Consider the following 23218-nt stretch of genomic DNA (forward strand, 5'->3'; position numbering starts at 1 on the left):
TGTTGTCCCTCAACTCATCAACCCTCCTTATAGCTCTCTGGTCTACCCTGTCATTTGGTAGATCATTGATGTTGCTGTGGATGTTGTTCGTCCTTCTTTATTGCTGTTTGAAATTTTTATTGTAGTTTGTTATTCCTGCCTTGGCAGCGCCTCAGATGCTTTTACCAATACAACCATTTACCGCCACCACCTGTCCCCCCCCCCTCCTCTGGTTGTCCCACCTCTGGATCCTTAACCTTTACTCACACGAATCCTGAGACTGACTTTTCTGTGAAACCCAAATGATGACATGACTCATTTCTCCTGTTTTTGTTTTATTTTGCCAGAAAGATTCACAAAGTCTCTCAGGAATTTGACTCCTTTGAAGTTGCATGAGAGATCTCTTCAATCTGAAAATAATTCTCATTTCCTGCGCTTGTGGGCCTCTTTTTGATCTCTGATAGAGAAATCAGACAGCTCTACAAATGAGCTAAATCTATTTTCTCCCCTGTCTTCGTTAAACTTACATGCATTTCACACAGAGTGAACAATGGGAACTCTGTATGCAATCACAGTGTTCTCATTAAGACTCAAATTAGTGCTTTTTTTTCATCGCACAATTTCTGTATGTCTTTTGCTGACTGTTGTCGCTTATCATTTCTATGACCATTCTTTCATACATAAGGTTTATTAATTATTTTTACCAGGTACAGAAATTACTGCAGTAATTTCACCTATTTACTTAGTTAAATCCAGGTGGTTATCATTATCTTTAAAAAACATTTATTTTGATTGCCCATGGTATAGGTGGACTGGGTTCATTTCCAAGTTGTGTGGGTGTCAAACTGCAAGGAGGTGTCTGGGTCAACAAAAGGTCTGTCTCAGCTGGAGCTATTTTGTAACTCTAGAATTGTTCCCTGCTGACTGGGCCATTAATATGCCCGAGTCCAGTTTAGCATGGCCTATTTCAGCATGGTGTGCAGTGTGTCCTTAAAACATTTAAGGAAACTGGACAAGTGGAGGACAAAAGAAGAAGTGTCAGGCCTAAAGAACTATCTACAGCAGATGAACAGGATCTGAAAGTGATGTCCTTAAGAAAGAGGAAAAAATCCAGCAAAGACCTGACACAGGAGCTGAGAGACGCATCTGGACCTTCAGCTGATCCATCTACTGTTGGCTCAAGCCTCATCTGAAATGGTCTCCATGGAAGGGTGGCTGTCAAGAAGCCATTCTTAAGGAAGGGAAACAGGGAGAAAAGGCTGAGCTGTGCCAAATGACACAAGAAGTGGACTGAAAATCAGTGGCAACAGGATGAATCTTGGAGAAGCATTCCCGAAGGCTACTTAAAGAAATTACAAGAAAGCCTGTCTAAGAGGGTTCAGGCTGTGTTGAATTAATGTGAACATACCAAGTATTGACTTTCAAGCTTGCTAGAATTGTACAAGCTCAGTTTTGCCTTATATACTATTCATGTTTTGTATATGTATCAATACTGCTGAAGAAATGAGCGTACGGCTACATTTCTCTTGCATTTTTCAGACCCCATACTATCACAGTTTTCTGCAGTCTGCGTTGTAAAACAGTAAACACTGGAGTAAAGTGTAGACTTATACACAAAAAAAAGTCTGCTAAGATTGCAGCCTTGGAAGATGGTGTCGATCGTCCCCTCGTTTCCCAGTGGCACTTGAACGCACCCGCCGTCAGCCTCTGCGCGAGCCGCTCCTGAGCGTGACCGTCCGTTTGTTTGTTTGTCGGGTTGTTTCGGAACGTTACCGGGAGGCAGACCGACTGGCTAGGCTGTGGTCCACACGGAGGTCCGGTGAGTCCACAGCTATCATTAAACCTGACCGGTGTCATTATTCTTAGCTCAGTTAAGAGAACTTGGTTTGCCCGCTAGCTTGCAGATGCATCAAAATGTTATATGATCTCATTATCGGACGGCGTTGCTCTATTTATTTCCTTCCATACAACTAAGCGACCGCAGACTCAGTCTGTCGGTGCTTACGCATATTTATTGTTATTCATACAATTTGTGATTGTGATACTTGCATTCTGATCTTCTCATTACTGGCGAAGCTAGCTATCTGGCCGGGCTCTTGAGAGGTGGCCGATAATGGAAGCAGGGCTTCCCTCATTATCAGTAATCCTCCAGCATTCAGATGACGTTTTTTAAAAAAAATTTACATTCAGAATGAGACTCGTGTTGTTGTTTTTTAAAGCAATTTACTCAGATGGTTAATTTAGCTTTTTTCCTAATCTAGCTAAATCTAGCTAAACGAGATGCTCACACTTTGCATTTAAATGATCCTGATGTCAATTAATCCGTTAGCTAACGTGAGGTAGCCGGGGCTAATGTAAATGCAGCCGCATCATCAACGCCAGTGAAACCATCAGACCGAGAGGAGTCGCTGCTTTCATGCATGTTTCATGCGTGTGGTGTCAGGTAGCACACGTTAGCTTTGCACCAGCCGTCTGCCCCTGTCAGCAGTTAATGGGATGTTAGCTCGTATGCTAACTTTCACGAGAACGACGGTGAAGTTGGTTTACGATTCGTTTTTTTAAAGGGTCATTTCACTCACCTTTTTTTTGGTGCATAGTGATTTGGATCAGATGGCAAAAATTGCAAAACCTAGACAAATCTGGACTACACTGACCTAAAGATAATAGAGACCCTTTAAATCGCACCTTTTGATTTGTGAAGCCTTCATTATGTTTGTGAACATGAAAACGAAAAAGCAAATTCACATCTGGATTAGGTTATTATGTTATTGATAGAAAAGAGTTCTCCTAAATTTGACTGGTCTTGAGTATTGTGGTTTTTCAATTACCCCCCCCCCCCCCAAAAAAAAACAAAAACAAAACACAAAACAACACTAACAAAAAACAAACAAACAACCGAACAGGGAAATTACCCCTTCTTCATTTCAATTACGAATCAGAAACCAGCTTCAGTCGCTACCCCACTTCTCTCTGTCACTGCTCCCAGAAACAGGTGAGTTTTCTGTTTCCAAAACACAGCCTGTTCAGGATGTTTGAGTCGTTCGATCAGAATAACTCGACTCCAGGAGTGATTTCAGCCTGTTGCCGCACGGATGACCCTGAAACCAGTTTGACCAGGATGAACGTAGAGCTGGAAGCTGTGAACAGAGAGACTTTTGTTTGTGTAAACAAGCTGCAGTTCCTGTGCAACCAAAATGAGTCATTTTATATGGTTAAGCCTAAATGTTGTTCAATTTAAGAGTGGCTGGCTAATGCAAGAATTTGAGAAAAGAATAGAAAAGCCTGTTGCAAATTCTGACAACCCAAGACGGCACAGTTTATCCAAACACAAGACAAATTCAATTTGAGATATTGATAAAAGTGAGAAAAACAGCATCCCTTTTTTCCCTCTGAGGCAGGAGATCGGCTGGATTTTGTCCTTTTTTAACCTACTATCATGATCAGTTGCTGCTGACTGGTTTTCTGATAATAAACTAATTGCTGCAACCCCCCAAAATAATAGGATAATAATGTAGATCACACCCTCCATAAGTTCAGATACTGCTAAGATGATAAGTGAAGTTTTACCTGTCAAAACCGACCATAAATGCGAAGCTTCTGATGTTACCTTCAACATTGAACTTTTGATGATAAAACATGATAAGGAGTGATGATCCACAGTGAAACAATCTACCAAAAGCCAAGCCGAACAATATGAAGATCGTAAATTAAGAGATTGTACGTGTTGTTGCTGAGATTAAAAAGCCAGTTTCTCCATAAAGCCTGACTTGAACCCTTGTTTTTGAGTGTTTGGATCCGTTCAGCCGTCCGGCTGAGTCGTGGTTGTGTTTGGGACGACACAGAGCTGTGTGTAAACCCTGTAAACAGACGGGACAAGCCTCAATCAGGCGGCTGGAGTAACTGAATCTCTAATCAGTATCCCTTGGGGTGTCGGGTTACCGCAGGCTCTCCAGGACTGGTCTCCATGGAGACCGGCCGAAAGGGGAGATTAGGGATTGGTCGGTTTGAGGGAGGTACGACGTCACCCGGGTTTGACCGACAGGCTCTACACTGTAATCCGTGTGCGTGTGTTTATATCATTACGTCATGATTGTGGATCCTGAAAACACAGCGTGTGATCCGTCCTCCGTGTGTGTTGACGTGTGTTTTTTTTAGCATTACACAGCAGTTTATACTCGCATGACCATCAGCGCGTTTTCGTGGGTTTGTTGTATACAAAATTTGAAATATTTCCCAGTAAATAGTTTTGGTTCAGTAATTAGTAAGTGACAAACTGCTGTTTGTTGCTTCTCAGATTTGAGGATTTGTTACTTTTTGCTTCTGATTAGTCTCCCAGAAACCAAACATTTCAAGACACTGGCGGTGAAGTTGAAATGGCAGCCAGTGGAACCTCAATCCTGAAGTATTACCATTTTTGATTCACCTGTGAATAAGAACTTTCATCCTATTCTGGGATTTAAGTAGTTTTTAAAAAAAATATTGTGAGTCAGTTTTCTCGGACGCTTTCTCTGGTTTTAATCTGGAAACTCGGTGCTAATGACACGTTTAGTGTAACAAAAGCCTCAATGATTCCCAGACGAGCTCGATTCTGTTGGGAACTATTTTCAAATATAACTACACACCATACTTGTTTGTAGATTCTTTTGGACTTTGTTTGGACTCAGAAAATGACCACAATATCTTGTCATGACACTCATACAGTACTCATTGTCACGTATTTTTGATATATTTAGCCCTTTTCACCCAATGTGATGTAACATCATTGCTGCCTTGGGTCTGTGTGACGGCGTTCAGACATCGGTAAATTTTCCTCACATGAAAGAGCCGCTCACACGAGATTGGACAGTAAATAAAGAGATGGACCAAGCAGGCAGTGGCTCTGTGAAACACAGCGGCCGGGAATGGAAGCGGAAGTATCACATCTCTAGATGTTTAAGCTCATTGAAAAGTCAGCGGTCGGGTTTTTGTCACTGTTTTGGATTTTCATTTAGAAGATGTGGATAAGAAAAGAAAAACATGAGCTGTAAAAAAATGGAAAAACAACCACTAATGTGCAAAAAAAAAAAAAAGGTTTACACGCTCGCTTTAGGTGGTTTTTGCCCGTTTCTCTTGCTCATTTGACTCAGATGCCGAGAAGAAACGACTCTGCTGCAGGTGATTACCGCAGGTAAAACCTGGAGGATGAAAGGTTTTGTTTGATTATGCAGTGGGTTGGATTTCTCTTAACAGATGATCAGAAGCCAAATTAACAACGGAGTCAGATCACCATCGTGGAATATTAGAGAAAAGCATTTGATTTGCTTTCGCTGCATTTAAACCTGGATTCATCATCTCGGGTGTGCATCGGAGACATGATCCAAATTCTTATCTAATGACGAGCATCAGCAGAAGGTGACACAGTGATACTGATCCAGAACCACTCACTGGTCCCGTTCAACAGCTGAGCACCTTTACAGCAGTGACACCAAGTTTCGTGAGTCACATCAGCCATATTTTTGTTCTTGAACCAGTCTCATAACTCAGCCTTTGTGTACACACTTAAAGGGAGGATACACCCACTTATTACACTCACCAGGCTGAGCAGGTGAGACCGGTGTGCTGCTCAGCCATCCAACCCCAACAAAAACTCACTAGAATCACTTCAGAAACTGATGTTGATTAAAATAAATGAGCTCTGGTGGGATAATAGACTTGCTGTTACTGTTGTGTCTGATGTGTGTGTGTGTGTGTGTGTGTGTGTGTGTGTGTGTGTGTGTGTGTTTCTGCTGGAGTTTGACCCAAAGAGTGAAACTAGAGTCCAATCTGTCTCCATAAAATGTGTCATAAAATGTTGGAACCGGAGAAGGAAAGTGTTCAGAGCTGCAGAGCTTTAAGGTATCCACACTTTCCATAAATATTTAAAAATACTTATTAGTACTTGTACACATATTTTGATATTACAGTTAATAAAAATATTAACTGAAAATGCTGCGGAACAAAAGCAGGATGGTTGTTGGTGTGCTTGAAAAAGCCTTTGAATGCAGCACAGTGCGTCTCTTTGGACTGGTGTGAAAGCTGTGAGCCTTTTAGCACCGAGGGGTTTAAACACACTGTGCATTCACTGCATAGGCACGGCCAGCGGTCTTCTTACGGGCTTCTCTTTTAGCCGAGCAGCAGCAGCAGCGCCCTCCGGCTCAGTAATACTAAGCTGCGCACACACAGCCTAATGCACAAGTGGGTAAAATGTGAGCAATTATGTTTTCACAGCTGGATCGATTCAAGTGTTTGTTCCATCGGGCGGCTGATGCAGACGGCTGAAAACTGCAGCTCTCATGCTGCACTTCCAACCTCCATTAATCAAACGATTCAGCGCTAACCTGTGAGGCAAAAGTCGGGGCAATAAAACTGCAGATGGGTTTTCTATTTTCTGCCTGTGAGATTTGTTCTGCCATTAGTTTTGTCTGGACAGAGTAGACGTGGAGATAAGTGTGAGGCTATAACCGCGCCCCCCTCTCCATCCATATTGCATTTCCATTTTGTTGCTCAGGCGACTCCTGAAAGTGCTGACTCGGCACCTCTAAACTCGCCACGCTATAGATGGGCGACCAGCTTAATGCGGGTATTTCAAGTCATACAAGGTATATTTGGAGCCTAGTTCTATGGACCGGCCTCTTAACTTCCCGCCTTAACGGATTGTTAAAGAAAGGTGACAACCAACACCAAACATGTGATGATATCCAGTAGAAGATATAAAGAACTTGTCTTCTGTGTGTGTATCCCGTTTCAGGTGAAGGACACTTCTGTGTGCTCTGTTTGCTGAGTCAGTTGTTCACCTGGAGACCTTCCTGAGCTTTACTGACCGGTCGCCTCCACCCAGCCTGCCGGCCTCTCCATCCACAGCTGCACTATGGTACAGTGAACATGCACACAGCAGGGGAACATGTTACTGTGCTTGGCACGATTAGTGTTTGCATTTCTTACATTGATTAATTAGTTAAGGCTACTTAAAAGGTGCTCCACTACATATATTTAGATTTTGCAGTTCTTTTTGACAAATAACTCAACAATAAGCTGCCTCTTCAGTGGCCACATTTATAACCGGACCACTGCAGACTTGAAGCTCCGAGCCACAAACGTCTTTAAGTTTAAATTGTAGGGCGCTTATTCTGCTGTATTGCCCTAAAACCTGCCCACAATTTACTGCAACAGCGTGAGCGCCATCAGACCACAGCAGCAGTAAATAACTGTGTAGGTGCAAAAGATGTACCCATACAGTACCAGTCAGGGCAGGGAAAGAAAGTGCTCAAATATTTCACAGTAATCACAGTAAACCGAAAGCTGTTGAAAGGGTTGTTCACGGGCTGTATGGGGGTCTGTTACTGTTACTCTGCCCTCAGATGTGAAGCACAATCGTAATCTGATGCATCTGTTTCCCACGGCAAACAGGGACTTTATGCTTCTGCATAGAGAGGTTTTCATCCTGTATATAAATGTAGGTTGATAGATACGAACCTGGGCCATAATAAGCCTGCTTCTTAGCTAAAATGAATAATATAAAGAAGCACAGCTGAATAGAATACAGCGCAGATATCATAATTGCCATGTCAGAGTCTTGTAAGCTCTCCAAACACACGGGGGCATCCATATATCCTTAAATGAGGCTTTGGTTCAAATAAACCAGATACAGCTAATTGCTGCTTACAGTTTTAGCTTCAGACACAGACTTTGAGTTGGAGTAGTTTTGCTTTTCGGCCAACAAAATAAATGAACTGCAAAAATCTGAATCCGGGGGCAGAGCAGCGTTCTGGGTGGTCTTTCTGTTGATTTCAGGGGGATTTTCAGAGATGCTTGAGTTTCGCAGGTTTCTGACATCCCAGCCGATCAGCAGGCTGGACTCATTCTGCTCAGTAAGGCAGGAAACATCCTGTTTCTGTTGCAGTTGAAAGTGTAAAAAAAATAGCAATCTTTTCATATTTACAGAATTGAGAATCAGCATTTTTTTTTCTTTTTGTCTTTGCTAGGTTGTAACTTATTCCCCTTCTTAACATGGTGTAGCTGTTTATAGCAGCATTTCAACTTACTGGGTTTGACAAACTGAAGTGTATTTTTCCCAATATGTGACTGTGAAACCCCATCTCTTACTGTGGATGCGCATAGAATGTCTTTAAAGAAGGTTTTTGGGTTTCTGACCATTAACAATAAACTTTTTAAGTGAGGATAAATGCAAATCGGTTCTGATTGCACATCAGAACAGCTCTGAAGCTTTTGTTTGGCCCCCCTCCTGTTACTAATTCTGTCTGTGGTCTGGACTAAAAGGAGGCTGCAGGCAGCTTTCAGCAGCCAGTGACTCCCTGTGATGCACGTTTCACAATCACAATGTGCTTTGATAAGCACGACTCAGCATCACTAACAGCTGTGTGTGCCGTCTGCAGAGTGTATGATGTCTGAGAGCAGCTGCTATGGCCTGCAGCAGCGGTCAGAACAATGCCGAAACTCTGGAGGGGTTCCACGAGGTGAACTTGGCCTCGCCCACCACACCTGACCTTCAGGTAGGTGAACGCTTATGACTTATCATCTTATGCATTCAGAACACTTTTATGAGGTGATGCTCTGCTGTACAGATGCAGACAAACAGGAGATGAATACAGGAAGGAACCCAGTACAGTTGAAAAGCCTCTTTAGGGTCTTGTATTCCTGATGTTCATTTAAAGCGGCACTATGCAACTTTTTCATGGTCATAAAATTGCTTGGCAATCATCAGATAGCTTGGCTGACCTGTTCTGATGAAAACGGTGACATTTCCATCTCCATCTGGTGGCCCTAGCCCGAAACAGCGCTTGCAACTTTGCCTGTGGCGCCGCGTGCTTTGTTTACCTCTGGAAGTCTCGCGACACACGAGAGCCGAGAACTACTGCTTCACGGCAGGTCTAAAGGGCTCTGAGCCGAGCCAGGGAGCCTGATAAGACACACCTCTCTCCATTAGCTGTCGACGGCTAAATTGAATGTGGTTAGCTTCTAGAGTAGTAATATATAATATGACTAGACTGTCGCCTTATTTTCTACGGAGCTCCCCCTACAGCTTTGGGGTGTGTATTGCATGGTAAACAAACCCCGTGTTACTGAAAGTTGCATAGTGCCGCTTTAATAGACATTCCCAGATAAGACTATATCCTGGAGTTGCCATGTTTGTACCATACAGCATAGAACAAGCTCAGAGATCAGCGACAAATACAAGGATGTCGCTCTGGACCACATTCAGCGGCCCCCCTCTTACATGCGCCTATAGATTGTATGTGGAGTCTAATATTATGACATAAAGTTCCAGTTTCTCCATAGAGTGTGTTTTTGATAGTTTCTGTTCAGTTGTTCATTGTGTGGTTGTAGACATTTTGGTGTCGTCATCACTCTGTTCTTAGCAGGCCAGAGTATTTTAAATCATTATTCTTCCCAATAGAGGGCTTCAGGGGTGTGAACCTGGGGGCAAAAGCATCCATCCATCCATCCATCCATTTTCTATACCTGTTTAATTTTAGAGACACCAATTAACCTAACATGCATGTTGGACAGTGGGAGGAAGCCGGAGTAGAACCACGAAAATGAAATGCCCAGAACCAAAGCAGAGCAGTGTGTCATTTGATAGCTGGGACTTGGGACTTATTTTTCGTCTTTCTCTAAAGTAAGATGAGTATCCTCCCTCATGTGTCTCTGGCTCTGACTCATTAAATTCTCCTCCTTGCCAGCGCAAGTTGCAAAACATATCCTTTAGTCTGCGTCAAGTTTCGCTTTCATAACCCACTCTGGTAACTTTCTCTGGCTTTATTCTATTCTATTTTCTTTTCTTTTTATTTGTTTGTGTTGTCCTGCAGAACCAAACAGAGCAGCGTGCCCCTGCCCGTCAGAGCACCCCACCCACCTCTTTGTACCGCACCCACTCTTTGGGACCGCCCCCTGCTGGCCTCCCCACCTCCCTGCGAGCAGACCAGCTCCCCACGCAGCCCGTTTACTCTACACCGCGGCACAGCCACAATGGAAGGTAACCAAAATACCGAAACCTCAAACTTTTTGTTTTTCCAGTCGGCTGCAATCATTAATTGCCGTCTGTTGTTTCCACGGTTGCGCAGCGTACCAGGCCTGGAGGCGGATGCAGTTGAGGGTAACTTCCTGTCTGCAGAGGATGGGGAGGAGTGCAGCGCTTTGAGCGACAGCCTGTCGCGGCTGCGCAGCCCGTCGATGATGGAGGTCCGAGAGAAGGGATATGACAGGCTGAAGGAGGAGCTGGCAAAGGCTCAGAGGGTAAAACGCACACAAACACTCGGAGTCGAGGCTTCAGTACTGACAAAATCTTTATGTTAAACTGCATTCAATTTGATGATTGTTGGAGCTCTTTTTGTTGAATCCTCTCGGTGAAACGGTCAGCACATTTAAGCCACCTGGACACATACATGTCGAGGGTTGTTGAAAATGAGTGTGTGCAGCTCGACTGAGTGTGTGTGTGAAACACTACATTACTTACACTGACATCATCTAACTTTCCATGTTTTATTCAAACACAGCTTTTCATTTTTTCATGTTTGTTATTTTTTTGAAGATGAAATCGAGTCGTCAAACCCATCTGAATTTAGTTTCTTCATCTCCTTTTGTTGTTGCCATGCTGTGATTTTTTTTTTTTTACCTTCATGCGTTCATTTTTACGTTTGTTTTTCTGTTATGTTGCTTTTTGTTTCGTGTGCCGTATGTGCTCGTGTGTGCGTGTGTGTGTGTGTGTGTGTGTGAATGGAAGGAGCTGCTGTTGAAGGATGAGGAGTGTGAGAGGTTGTCTAAAGTCAGAGACCAGCTCGGCCAGGAGCTGGAGGAGCTCACCGCCAGTCTCTTCCAGGTCGGTCCACATCTCCTCCGTTCTCCTCTTGTCTCCTCTGCTTCCTGTTTCCTGTTTCCCTTCCTCCTGAGGCTCTGGCCAGACAGAGACTGGACAGAAAGATGATTGAAGTGAGATTTGTTGCTCTCGGTTCTTTGACAGCACAGTGCTGGGAAGCTTTTAGTGGACTTCTATAAATTTGATATTTACTGGATTGGATTGTTGCACCCATCAGGCCTCCCAGGTTCTTGATCTTGGTGTTTATAAGAGAAAAGACCAACATTGTTTATGTGTGCTTTGTGCCTCAGACAAGGGAGGAAAAGTTATTAGTGTTTGGATGCCGTTCATGCTGCCGTCTTTAATACAAAGGAGCATCCCACTGATTTAGGACTTTATTCCTCCTCCATGTCCAAATTTGGCACCTATCAATACATTACCAAGAATCAAGATGGATGAAGGGTTTGGTTGTGTTATGCTTGCAAGTGTATCAATACCTGTTTTCAACCAAAGTGGTTCCAGTGCTGATATTGGAGCCAGTTCTAAATTTGGTCCTATGAAGAACTGGCCAAGAACTGGTTTTAGTTTTCCACCACAGAGCCTCGTCATTATGGTTCTTTAAGCTTTTCTTTTGTTCTGGATTTGCTCTACCTCTGGTGTGGCAGAGCTACTGTCTTGGTGGGTGAAATGGAGAGAACTGGCTGGAACCAGCACTGCAACCACTTTGGTGGAAAAACCGCTGACGCTCTGGATTCAAGCATCACAAGGTTGCACTTCATTTATTTGAATGGTGCTTACATTCGTCCAAGCCTCCCCCATGAGGTACATGGATGACCCCTCATGCTCACCACCGTCGTCCTCGTTTGGTTTGAAAGAAATGATTCAAATGTTATTGGACCGAATTACCTGAATTTGGAAGTTGTAGATGCAGCTTTTGGTACCAACTCACACTCAACTGTTGTAGCTTGAGTCAAATAATCAGCCTTCAGAAGATATGAAGTCAACGTTATGTTGTGTAGAATTTGTTTTGGTTAATTTGGCTCATGGTATAGTTTCCATGTCATGTTAAGAGAATCCTGCTTCCACTGAGGTTGTCCTCTGTGTACCGACGACGGAGCAGGTTGCTTACGTGAACGTATGATTTAAAAGCAAGTGTATTCCAGGCCTCAGGATTCTGTTTTAGGCACATGCAGGACTAACCTGTAAAACCACGTCCCATCTGTTTCTACTGAACACAAACAAATGCCAAACATATCTGTCCACTGCAAGTGAGTGGGAAAAAAAAAAAGATTATGAAGGTCAAAGATGAAATCTTTATCGATACAACTGATGAAACTCATTATAAATCCCCTGCCTACGACACAATAAAATGAACACCACTAAATACTTTTAAGAAATTCGGTTTGATTTAAGAGCACAGAGTTCGTACTTTTTTGTTTTGTATTGTACTGTTCAAATGTGACATTATGCCAGTGATATTTACACACCAACTCCGAAGCTTACGGCCATCATTTAAATAATGGAATATGCTTATTTCTGTGATCTTCTGTGTTTTTTTCGCTTTGGTTTACCAGCACCAAGCAGTGAATGACAATAACAGTGAGGAAAAAAAAGACAGGGTTGACTGGATCGCAGAAATTGTTAGTTTTTCATTTGAATGCGGGGCTTCCAGTATCATCAGCAGGGTGTCAGACTGAGCCCTGACATCCTGAAACACACCTCCAAACTATCGGAAGGATTCTGCTGCGCTTCTTTTCCAGGAAGCCCGGAACAACAAGTTTGGGATAAGAAGTTATTCCGAGAAGTTTCATCCAGTGTCGACTTTTTCTACTGCGAAGAAGTTGGAGAACAACAAAATCACCCCAACTCTTTGAAAGCGAAATTTAGCCTTTTATTGCAAATGTCTGCAAAAGATAAATTAATAACAAACTTAAGACTTGGTCTGCAAGCCTGCGGTGTGTAACAGTCTTTATCAGATGATGGATTAAAAAAAATGCAGACCTAGTATGTGCAGAGGCATCCATTCTGCGGGGGAACTTTCACACAAAGTGCATCCAGTTTATAAAGTGCAGGAATGTGAGTAGGGGCAGGGCATTAGAGACAGTAATCCAGAGCAATTTATGGATCTATTTGTATCATGCTTCTTGGCATTGTTGTTGAATTTTTCCCAGTAAATACACTCTTCAACCTCTATTCCATCAGATCTGCCAAAATTTTTAGTCAAACAGGCTAAAGGGGAACCACAGCTGCAGCATTGACTGCGTAAGTGGAGGAAGCACCTGTAACGGAGGCCGTTTGTCTGAGATTCTTCATGTCTTTTTTATAAAAAGATCCTCTGGAGATACACGTCACTCACTCCTATTCATTTTACAAGCAAAAAGTTGCTCAAATTTGGTTTCTTAAAGGCAGAGAATGTTCTTCTTCTTGAGCCTTAGGTGGTCACCAGACAAGATTCTGATGCAACTATTGATAAAGAAAACTTAATAGGAGAATTCAGAGCAAGGCCAGTTTGGTTTGACTGGATAAAGTTGAATTTTTCTGGTTGTTCAGAGATTAAGGCCCAAACCCAGTTCCTCCCCTTGGCCTTATTTTGATGAAACAAGGAGTAGTGGTGATTTAACCACCCAAATGGCCCCCAACATCTCTGCTGAAGGACTGGATGACCGCTGCCTCTACCCCAAAAAGAGAAGGCACACCATGCTGCTGCAAAGCCGAGGTCCAAGAGGGGGAATCAGGATTGGATCTAATGTGCTTTTGACTAACAATTAACCAACTGGAAGTAATAAAGCACTTGGTGGTTGTTGCTGTCAGAGGTGCTGATGGGTTTAGAGTCAGATTTGGTTGAAAAACATTTAATTTTGAGTAACTGGACAAAAGTCCTGTGATGTTTTGAGTTCAAGAAGCAGGCTGAATCTGTCTGGCTGGCCTTCAAAACGTGTTGTTCCTTCTTATCATGTTCCTCCTCCCTGTTCTTGTTGCAGTCTTGCCTTTTTCTCACAGAAGGTGTTGGGACTTTGTGTGTGTGTGCTTTCCTGTAACGTCTTTACCCCCCCCCCCAAAAAAAAAAAAAAAAAAAGAAGCAGCTTTTTAGAAGCAAAGTGCTTGTGCTGGCAGTCATACCAGGCTGGGTATGAATATCTGTCGTGTAAAATGTTAATTTTTAGCATTGTGTTAGTGTAGATGCTGCTGTGTTATCAAAATCAAAACAAACCCCCACCCACATCTTTGTGGAAATGTCATAATGTGTGTGTGTGTGTGTTTTTTCCAGGAGGCCCACAAGATGGTGAGAGAAGCTAATGTTAAACAGGCCAATGCTGAAAAACAGCTGAAAGAAGCTCTGGGCAAGGTGACAACACTGAATACACACACACTGAATGCAAACATACACCACGCAAATATTGAATCACAGTTTATCTGAGAGTTGAACTTGAGTTGGACTCGAAATTCTCTGACTGTTGCTGCAAAAACGTTGAAGCCCTTGTTAGGAAATCTCCTAGAGATGGCGTGCAGGTTTATTTTGCAAGAGGGGTGACGTTTTTGTGACAGTGGAAGACGTTGAGCTTAGAAAAATGTTTTAATGGACTGAAACGGATCATTTTAAGCCTGATTTCATACATGATAAACGCCTCCCCTCAGGAACAGATGCCTCCACTGTGTTATTCTGCCTTTGGGTCTCAGTCTCATGGAGGGAATGAATGAGATGACGGTCTTTGGTGACAACCGTAGAGAAACGAGAAGCACAAAAAAAAAAAACGGTTGGAAAAAATAAAAATGGGTGCACACACCCAGTTAGTAAAAAAAAAAGACCGTTTAAAATGGCTTTGTTGCCATTGTGCTCTGTTGTATGTTTAACTGCACCCACAGGACCACAACTTGTCCTCGTCTTTGTGGCTGTTTCATGAAGAAAGCAGAATGTTTCATTTCTAACTTCTTTTGGTCTATTTGAAGGCGCTCCTGGATATCATGAGAGATGTCAGTTGCTGTATTTAGAAAATGAAAGGTCCAAAATAAATGAGGAAAAAATCCTCTCAGAACATTTTTTGGTCAGTTTTCTTACTGATTTGATGCTCTGAGGTGCTCGTGATCTCTGCCCTTACAGTTTCTCCTTCTTCCATCTTCAGATCGACGTCCTGCAGGCAGAGGTCCAGGCTCTGAAGACATTGGTGCTCTCCTCCCCCACCTCCCCCGTGGGTGAGCTGCCCTCTGCAGGAGGTGGAGGAGTGAAGACCCCCTTTAGAAAAGGCCACAGCCGCAACAAGAGCACCTCCTCTGCTATGCTGGGGACGCAGCCCGACCCGTCGGCCACGCAGCCCATCGTGCGGGAGTGTAGGGAGGTGGGAGCGTGTCACACGGCACCCCAGAGCTTTATTTAACAGATAACAGCAGGAATATTCTCTATGTTTTCCTAAAATGAATGATTAAAAAGTGAAGCATTTTCACTGTGTGGGTAAGCACATGTGTTGCTGGTTGTGCAGGTGGAGAGTCAGCTGTTCAGCGACTTCAAGGCGTGGAAGGAGGAGCCGACGCTCGACAGGAGCTGCTGCTTCCTGGAAAGAGTTTACCGTGAGGACATCTACCCCTGCCTCACCTTCAGCAAGAGTGAGGTACAGAGACGCAGACAAAAAGCGTTCACTTCAAGGTGCCTGTTGGAGATTCTGGAGCTTAGAATTAAATTCCTGATGCCTGACCTTAGGGAACTTCTGTTAGAGTGCACGTCTGGTCTGAAAGGGCTGAAGACCAGCTCTTGTAATAATCAAGTTTTCGAACTTTTCAACATATTCAACAAATTTTTTTTTTTTATAGGCCAGAAGGAGAAGGTTGTTCCACTCTTAACAACATAAGTAATGGCCCTGTCACACTGTTGCGTATGAGAGAAGCGTATGAGTTGCGTATGAAAATTAATAATATAATTTTCATACGCACGAAAAGTCCTTGAAAATAAAGAATTGTGCGTATACTTACCGTATTGTAGCGTATGAGTAGCTTATGGTCAGCGTATTGACAGCGTATGGCCAGCGTATGTCAGCGTATGAACAACGTATAACCAGCGTACTCTGCGTATGACTAGCGTATGAGTAGCATATGAACTGCGCATGCCCAGCGTACGTTTCAACGCGCCTATATCAGCAGCCTTTCCACATTGCTCCATTATTGCAGTAGACGACGCGCTATCAACATCTCTCGAGACATTTATCTCGATCATGCCTCCCAAGAAGCAATCGTAGTTTGCCCGGGCCCTGGGCCGAGGTCGAGGAAAAGGCAAAATAACACAAGAATCATTCTCACTCAAACCTGCTGAAATGCCTGATGCACCTGCGGCTGATGAGTTACATGCTTCTGAGCGATCAAGATCCCCAACTCCTCCTCCTGACCGCTCCCGTGAATCGTGGGTTGCCTCAGATATGTCAGTTGCCGGAGATGGAGGCGGCAGACGGGCGGAGGCTATAAATACGCTAGCTGTACGGTACACCTTCATGCCAATGTATGGCCACTTATGTCCAGCGTTCTCGACCTATCAGTAACGTACCTATATCGTACCTCTAGCGTATTCAGCGTATGCCAAGCGTATGCTTAGCGTATTAACCATACGCACAAAAGTTTTGAGCATGTTCAAAAATTTATTTCTGCCTCAGCGTATGCCAACGTATGCCAGCGTGCTTGAAACGTATACAACCTATGCCTAACGTTCCCCTAGCGTATATCAGCGTATACCAGCGTATGAGTGATAATTTTCATACGCTAGTGCCATACGCAACAGTGTGACAGGGCCATAAAGTTATGACGTGGTGCCTCGGTGTGTCATTTTCTGTGATACACGAGTGAAGTGGCGTCTCTGAGCCTGTAGGCTAATTGAGTTATTTTTGCTCAGAGTGAATCTGTTTTAGAAAGTCGACTGCAGGTGAAAGTCGTCCGATGGTTGATGGCGAGGTAGAAATATGAAAAGCCAGTTTCAGCGTTCATACTGACTCCTGCCTCTGTTACTCAGCTGGGTTCAGCCATCCTGGAGGCTGTGGAGCAGAACACTCTCAGTGTGGAGCCGGTGGGTTTCCAGCCGCTGCCCGTGGTCAAAGCATCAGCGGTGGAGTGCGGAGGACCAAAGTGAGACCCCTCACACACACACACACACACACAAACACACACTCTTCCCTTCATCAAGCTTTCACTCCTTCATCCTCACATTTCCATCTTCCCTTAATTTCTTCTTCTAGTGGGCGAAGGGCTGAGCTCATCACGTAAGTCAGACACACTCCCGTCAACGTTTGCAATCTCTCCTCAGTTGCTCCTGGCCCCCGCCTGGCTCCTCCAAACACTCCTGCTATCTCATGACACTCCTTCCTTCCTCCTTCCTGCTGTCCAGGTTTAGGACCACCCCCCTGATAGATGTTTGTCCTTTCCTTCTTTCCTCTTTCCTCGCTTCCTTGAATCTTAGCATTCCTCCTGCGTAGTTTGTTTTGGTTGGTAGACGTTTCAGTCTGTCCTCTGATGAAATGGAAGAACCGGTAATGAATGAAATTTATGTCTCTTATAGAAAATGCGCCCTGAGCGGTCAGACCAAAACCTGTAAGCACAGAATCAAGTTCGGAGACTCGTCCAACTATTACTACGTCTCTCCCTTCTGTAGATATAGAGTGAGTATAAGCACACACACACACACACAGTACACAGTAAATCACTAGAAAACAATAGCAAAATTCAAAATCCAGTGACTTTTTAAGTGTATTTAAAACATTACAACAATATTACTGGGCATGTATTGTTGTAATGTTTTAAATACTTGAACACAGTTTTTCTAGAGAAGATAATTGCTTTGTATATGGGAGTATCGTCCATTGACTCTTTTGGGCTTTCACATGCGCGAGCATACCGACAACCGGTAAGTGACATGCTGTTTATAAAGTTGTTTTGTAACGTCCCCATGCCAGTAATGTGAGAACCATGCATATGGTTTTGATGGTAAGGCTTGTGACTTTATTGTCGGATGGTTTATAAAGTGGTGTGACGTTTCTGCTGTGTGCAAGTTGATGTTTTACGTGGAAGGTTTAGCATTTGCCCCTTGGCCACCACGTATTTGGCTAGCATGACAGGCTGCGCAAACAGCGCAATCGCCGCACAGGGAGCGCCGATTTGCACCAGTCTGTGTCCTACTGTCAGTATTTGACAACCTCTAGCAATGGGATTGCGCTTCAAATGCCCCGGAGTTCCCCTTTAATGCAACTTTTATTGGTGCTATTAAGAAATCAGCAGGACAAAGTCAAAGGCCTCCATGAGGGGGCGCTGGGGAGTTGAAGGAGACAAAAATACAAAACAGGTCAATTTGAGTCGGAAATGGTTTTCCTTCTTCTCTGAGATGTCACTCAATCAAATCTGAAAGTGAACCTTGACTAAGACCTCTATATCTTAATGTGGTCTAAGCTCGGGGTTTTATTCGAATCCAAACTGGTTTATACATCCACATTCACCAAGGATCTGCTTCCTGAACACTTACAGACGCTCTCTGTCAAACGGAAGCGAGAAACGTTTCTCAGAAAGATTCAAACTGCTGATTCGTGTTTTAGGTGAACAATCGTCTCCATTGTGTTTCCCTTTAGATCACAGCAGTGTGTAATTTCTTCACCTACATTCGATACATCCATCAAGGGCTGGTGAAACAGCAGGACGGTAAGACGCACACTGACACACCCACACACTCATCCACTCATGGATGGGATGCTGAACAGGCTGCTGCTTCAGGCCCAGGAAACCAGGGATTTATGGGGCCCTAAAGGGCCGTGTATACTCTCGCAGCAGTGTGTCGCAGTGAGCTTGTCGCAGACACGACGCAGTTATTTTTGATTTATGCCTACTTTTGAAGCGCTGTCTGCGCTATGTTAATCCCATGCCACAACGCAAGAGGGACAATCACGAACAAGCTAGGATTGTGGGTGTTAAGGCTGATTTATGGTCGGAAACCAGGTCGTCTGCGTGTTTGTCGCAGTTAACGCAGACATGCCCCCGCCCCTTACGCAGACACTCTGGTGCACCTCCCCAAAATTGTAACTCACCGCAGACAGTGCAGCAGACATCGCCGCAGGGAGGAGAGAAAGGAGGCCTCTGATTGGTCAACTCTACATCCGCTCTACACTATGCGTATTTCCGGTTTGCTAACCGGCTAATGGTGACGCTAACCGTGCTAACCGTGACGATTCTTTCCCTCTCTGCCAGCTCCAGTAGTAGCAATATTTCTTCTATTTCTAGATCGATCAGCTGCATCTCAATCAAAGTGCGCATTCGTCCAGTCGCCATTGTTGTTGAATGACCTCCGTAACCGTAACACCCACAATCCTAGCTTGTTCGTGATTGTCCCTCTTGCGTTGTGGCGTGGAATTAACATATCGCAGACAGCGCTTCAAAAGTTGGCATAAATCAAAAATAACTGCGTCGTGTCTGCGACAAGCTCACTGCGACACACTGCTGCGAGAGTATACACGGCCCTTTACGGTTACGGAGGTCATTCAACAACAATGGCGACTGGACGAATGCGCACTTTGATTGAGATGCAGCTGATCGATCTAGAAATAGAAGAAACATTGCTACTACTGGAGCTGGCAGAGAGGCGAAAGAATCGTCACGGTTAGCACGGTTAGCGTCACCATTAGCCGGTTAGCAAACCGGAAATACGCATAGTGTAGAGCGGATGTAGAGTTGACCAATCAGACATCCCTGCGGCGATGTCTGCTGCACTGTCTGCGGTGAGTTACAATTTTGGTGAGGTGCACCAGAGTGTCTGCGTAAGGGGCGGAGGCATGTCTGCGTTAACTGCGACACACACGCAGACGACCTGGTTTCCGACCATAAATCAGCCTTTAACCGGCACCACCTGCCGCAGTCATGATGACGCCACTCTTATCAATCTTTTTGATACTTTTGTTTCCATTTCTGGTTGCTTGACCTTCTTTTTTTTACTGGCATATAAACAAAGACACACAACTACACACTGACCATCGCTGCTCGACTCCTGTAGAGAAACTCAGAAGTCACATTAGTGTCTGATTTCAGACGAGATTTTTATCAAGTAACTTCCAAATGAACGGACACCTTCACGTGTCGGCGGCAGCTCAGCTGGCAGATCTTTTTGATCTTTTTTTTACATTTTGAAATATGTTGACTTCAAGATGACTTACTTGTTAAATTTTGCCTGATTTTCCAACAAAACCACCATTGAACTGTATTAGCTCATCTACAAGTTTGTGCTCACTTCATGTAATTATTTCAGGAATTGTGTTGTTTTTAATCATTTTATAGGCACATTTGTTTATTTGTTACATGATTAGTCTGCGTATTGCAGATGATATTAAGCCCAAACTCTTAAAACTCCAAAAAAGCTTGCTGTCAGACCCGTGAGTCTTCAGTCCAGTGGACTCATTTGTTGGAGGGAATCAGAAAGTGTCAGATTCGATTAGGTTTTGAAACGGATCTTCAACATATTGATCAGAGGACGGAGCTCTGGGCACAGGTCAGTAAATGAAGACACGTGGGATGCTTACCCTCCTGTTTCCTCCTGCTTGTGTTTGCAGCGGAGCAGGTGTTCTGGGAGGTGATGCAGCTCCGAAGGGAAATGTCCTTTGCCAAACTCGGCTACTACAAAGACCAGCTGTGACCGGACGGACAGCCTCCCCCTCCACACAGCCCCACCCTCCTCCTGGTTCTGGTTTTCCCTCGCCTCATCAGTTATTTCTGGACCCCCCCGGCACCCCCCTCCCTCCCTCCCTCCCTCCCTCCCTCTGTGTGAGTGTTTTTGTGTGTGTGTGTGTGTGTGTGAAGAGAAAAAATGGTTGTTTTTCGATCACAACAAAAGACTGAAAGACTGCAACTTCAGTGGTGTGTTGTTACTGATCTGGACTGTGCTTGAGTTTGATATTTTCCTTTTATTGAAACATGTGACACTCCACTATATGAAGGCAACACACATGAAAAGATGACTAGATTTTCTTCCCCTTTAAAAACAAACATACATCAATTAAATCAGAGTAGGTTAAGTTTCCTGTAGGCGATTTCCAGTCTTCAGTTCACAACGTTCAGTTCAAAAGAAGCAGTTGGTGCCATTATGCGTTCAAAAAGAGATTTAGATATTCATATCATTAAGATATTTTGTGACGAGTTGTCCAAGTATTAAGATGAAAAATAATTCAAATCTGTGTGGAAACAAAGTTTAAATTTGGAAATGATGCCGCTGAACAGAAATGTGTGGTTAAAATCTTGTATAAATCAGATTAATGATAAAGTTACTGTTTAGGTGTATAAAAGGGTCAATTTGATGGAAGAAATGGCTATGGTGGAAATAAAAATCCAATGTTTTGAAAATACAGTTTTTCGGTCTGACTGAGCATTTCTAAAAATCTTTTTTTTTTTTTTTTTTTGTAAAATTGTCTCTTCAGGCTTCAAATATTGACTTTAATCTCAGATTTCATCTTTATTTCCAAAATCTTCTTAATCTAATCAAAGACTTTCCAGAATAAAAACAAATAGTTATTTGAAGTTTATTTCTGATTCTAAAACACTCTAAATTGTCAGAATGACGAACGTTTAACTTTATCTTCAAAACATTAGATTTTTTTTTCTTTGTGACACCATACATTTGCATTAAATTCGGACCCGTCTATGTACAACACTTTTCCCGTCAGATTTGGACCTCATTTCATCAGGATTTACTTTTCTCTTGTATTTACGAACTCATTCACATCGTTATCCAGGAGTCACGTCTTTCAAAATGAACTTTTTAATATCTCAAATTTGTTGGAAAATTCCGATTTTTTTCTTTTATTTTTATTTTTTATTTTTTAAATTTTATTTTTTATTTTTGGTTACTTTATATATCTTTGTTAGAAAATAAATCTATTCTAGAAATCCCTGCTTTTTTTATGATGATGGCCCTGTGTTAACTTGGGAAGTACATTTCAGGAAAAACACCGAACAATAAACAGCGATCACTTATTGTTTAATAACGAAACTGTGTATAAGCTCATATTTAATTTTAGTTCATGTAGAAGGAAGTGATGGCGGCAGGATGGAAACGGTGAGTTTTATTTCTTTTCATCAGTTCATGTACGTTCTCTGCAAAGATAATCAGAAGATCCTGAGTACAAATAAAAATGTCTTTACAGAGACTATAAATCTCTACTTTGTATGTTGGAAAAGGTGATTTACCTGCTGAGGTTTTGTTGTAGGACAGTGTTCAGACGGTATTGATGAAACACTACATTTACAGCTTGTTTAGTTGAACAAAATGCTGACAGACTGGGCAACTTTAACGGCTCCTGCTGTATTTCATCAGGAATTGTGTAGATATTGAGCTGCGTTTGAATGCCTGGTGTTCTGTGAACTTTCTATGTTTATTTAAATTGAGTCCACCCTCTACATCTCTGTATCACTCCCGGTTTGGTTTAGTGCCTTTTCTCTCAGACACTCTGAAATAAAAACAGTAATACCTCTGGAAACCTGCCGCTCTCCGTGCAGTCTGTTCCCACCTCGCCTCCGTTGGGTTGATCTTGCAGTGGATTTTATGTCATTAGGTTCTCTTTGTTAGTCTGTGTCTGACTGTAGTATCCCCGTAGACTTAAGTGTTAACTTGGCATTTCATTTAGGATTGTTTCTAGAAGAATCCGGTTCTGTGGTATTTTTGTCTCTTGTAGTTGCTTTGTGTGTTTTTATTTAGTCTAAGTTTTCATCTTGTGATGTACATAAAAAATATACTATGACATGCTACTGTATGGCACATACTACACTATAATACAGCACATATACCATGACACATATTATAGTAGAGCTCATACTGTTCTATAACATGTCATTGTATAATGCGAGCCCTACTGTGGTATATAGCCTTGTTCCCACTATGCAGTCCGGCACGGGTCGGTTCAGAACGGTTCACTTATTTTAGTGTTTCCACTACCACGAAACCGTACCGGTCGCATGGAACCCGTTACTATTTTTGTAACCCTTCTGCTTGGGGTACCCAGCACACAGGACCGGTTCCAGGCTCTGCTCTCCGTTGGTGGTGAGGAGGCTGTGCAGCGGGAGCTCGATGGCGCTGTGCGAAACGAAAACGTTTTCCAGCTGATTGCCAAAAATGGCAGAGAGTGGTTTCAACCGCACTGCGAGCCAGTGTCGCATTAAGCGGAAGAAGCTTGGAGGTGGTTCGAAATTAAGGATGTTATTTATTATTTACGCTTCGGCACGCACTCCGCCCACCCCTGAGGGTCCCCTTTGTACAGTGGGAACGCAAGCTGACCCCAAAGCGTACCGAACCGACCTGTAACGGACTGCATTGTGGAAACAAGGCATAAGTTACAGTATAGTATGTGCTATACTATGGCATGTCATAGTATATTTGTCCTACCAGTATATGTGTCATAATGATGTTATACTACG

The 23218-nt window shown here is 43.3% G+C and overlaps 1 protein-coding gene across 3 annotated transcripts; it reads left to right on the plus strand.

Annotated features, from left to right (window-relative positions):
* The first annotated feature begins 1694 nt into the window (after nt 1–1694).
* rab3ip (RAB3A interacting protein (rabin3)) lies at nt 1695–22284 on the plus strand. 3 transcript variants are annotated; one of them, XM_075472232.1, is made up of 14 exons: nt 1695–1798; nt 6746–6868; nt 8391–8507; nt 9825–9991; nt 10080–10251; nt 10739–10834; nt 14079–14156; nt 14932–15144; nt 15286–15414; nt 16797–16909; nt 17020–17043; nt 17340–17439; nt 18400–18469; nt 20365–22284. In XM_075472232.1, the coding sequence occupies exons 3-14, from the start codon at nt 8418–8420 to the stop codon at nt 20445–20447; spliced, it is 1335 nt and encodes a 444-aa protein (XP_075328347.1). In that variant the 5' UTR covers nt 1695–1798; nt 6746–6868; nt 8391–8417; the 3' UTR covers nt 20448–22284. The 3 variants fall into 3 exon arrangements, with proteins under 3 accessions (XP_075328347.1, XP_075328348.1, XP_075328349.1); XM_075472233.1 differs by lacking the exon at nt 17020–17043; XM_075472234.1 differs by lacking the exon at nt 10739–10834.
* The last annotated feature ends 934 nt before the right edge of the window (nt 22285–23218 follow it).

The sequence above is a fragment of the Odontesthes bonariensis genome, chromosome 8, assembly GCF_027942865.1.
Source record: "Odontesthes bonariensis isolate fOdoBon6 chromosome 8, fOdoBon6.hap1, whole genome shotgun sequence".
NCBI classification, from domain to species: Eukaryota; Metazoa; Chordata; class Actinopteri; order Atheriniformes; family Atherinopsidae; genus Odontesthes; species Odontesthes bonariensis.

Excerpts from the sequence above, each read along its gene's own strand:
- rab3ip (XM_075472232.1), top strand. The coding sequence starts at position 8,418 with ATGGCCTGCAGCAGCGGTCAGAACAATGCCGAAACTCTGGAGGGGTTC. Across the intron at positions 16,910-17,019 it reads GTGGAGTGCGGAGGACCAAA|TGGGCGAAGGGCTGAGCTCA; the intron begins GTGAGACCCCTC and ends TTCTTCTTCTAG. Across the intron at positions 17,440-18,399 it reads CTCCCTTCTGTAGATATAGA|ATCACAGCAGTGTGTAATTT; the intron begins GTGAGTATAAGC and ends GTTTCCCTTTAG.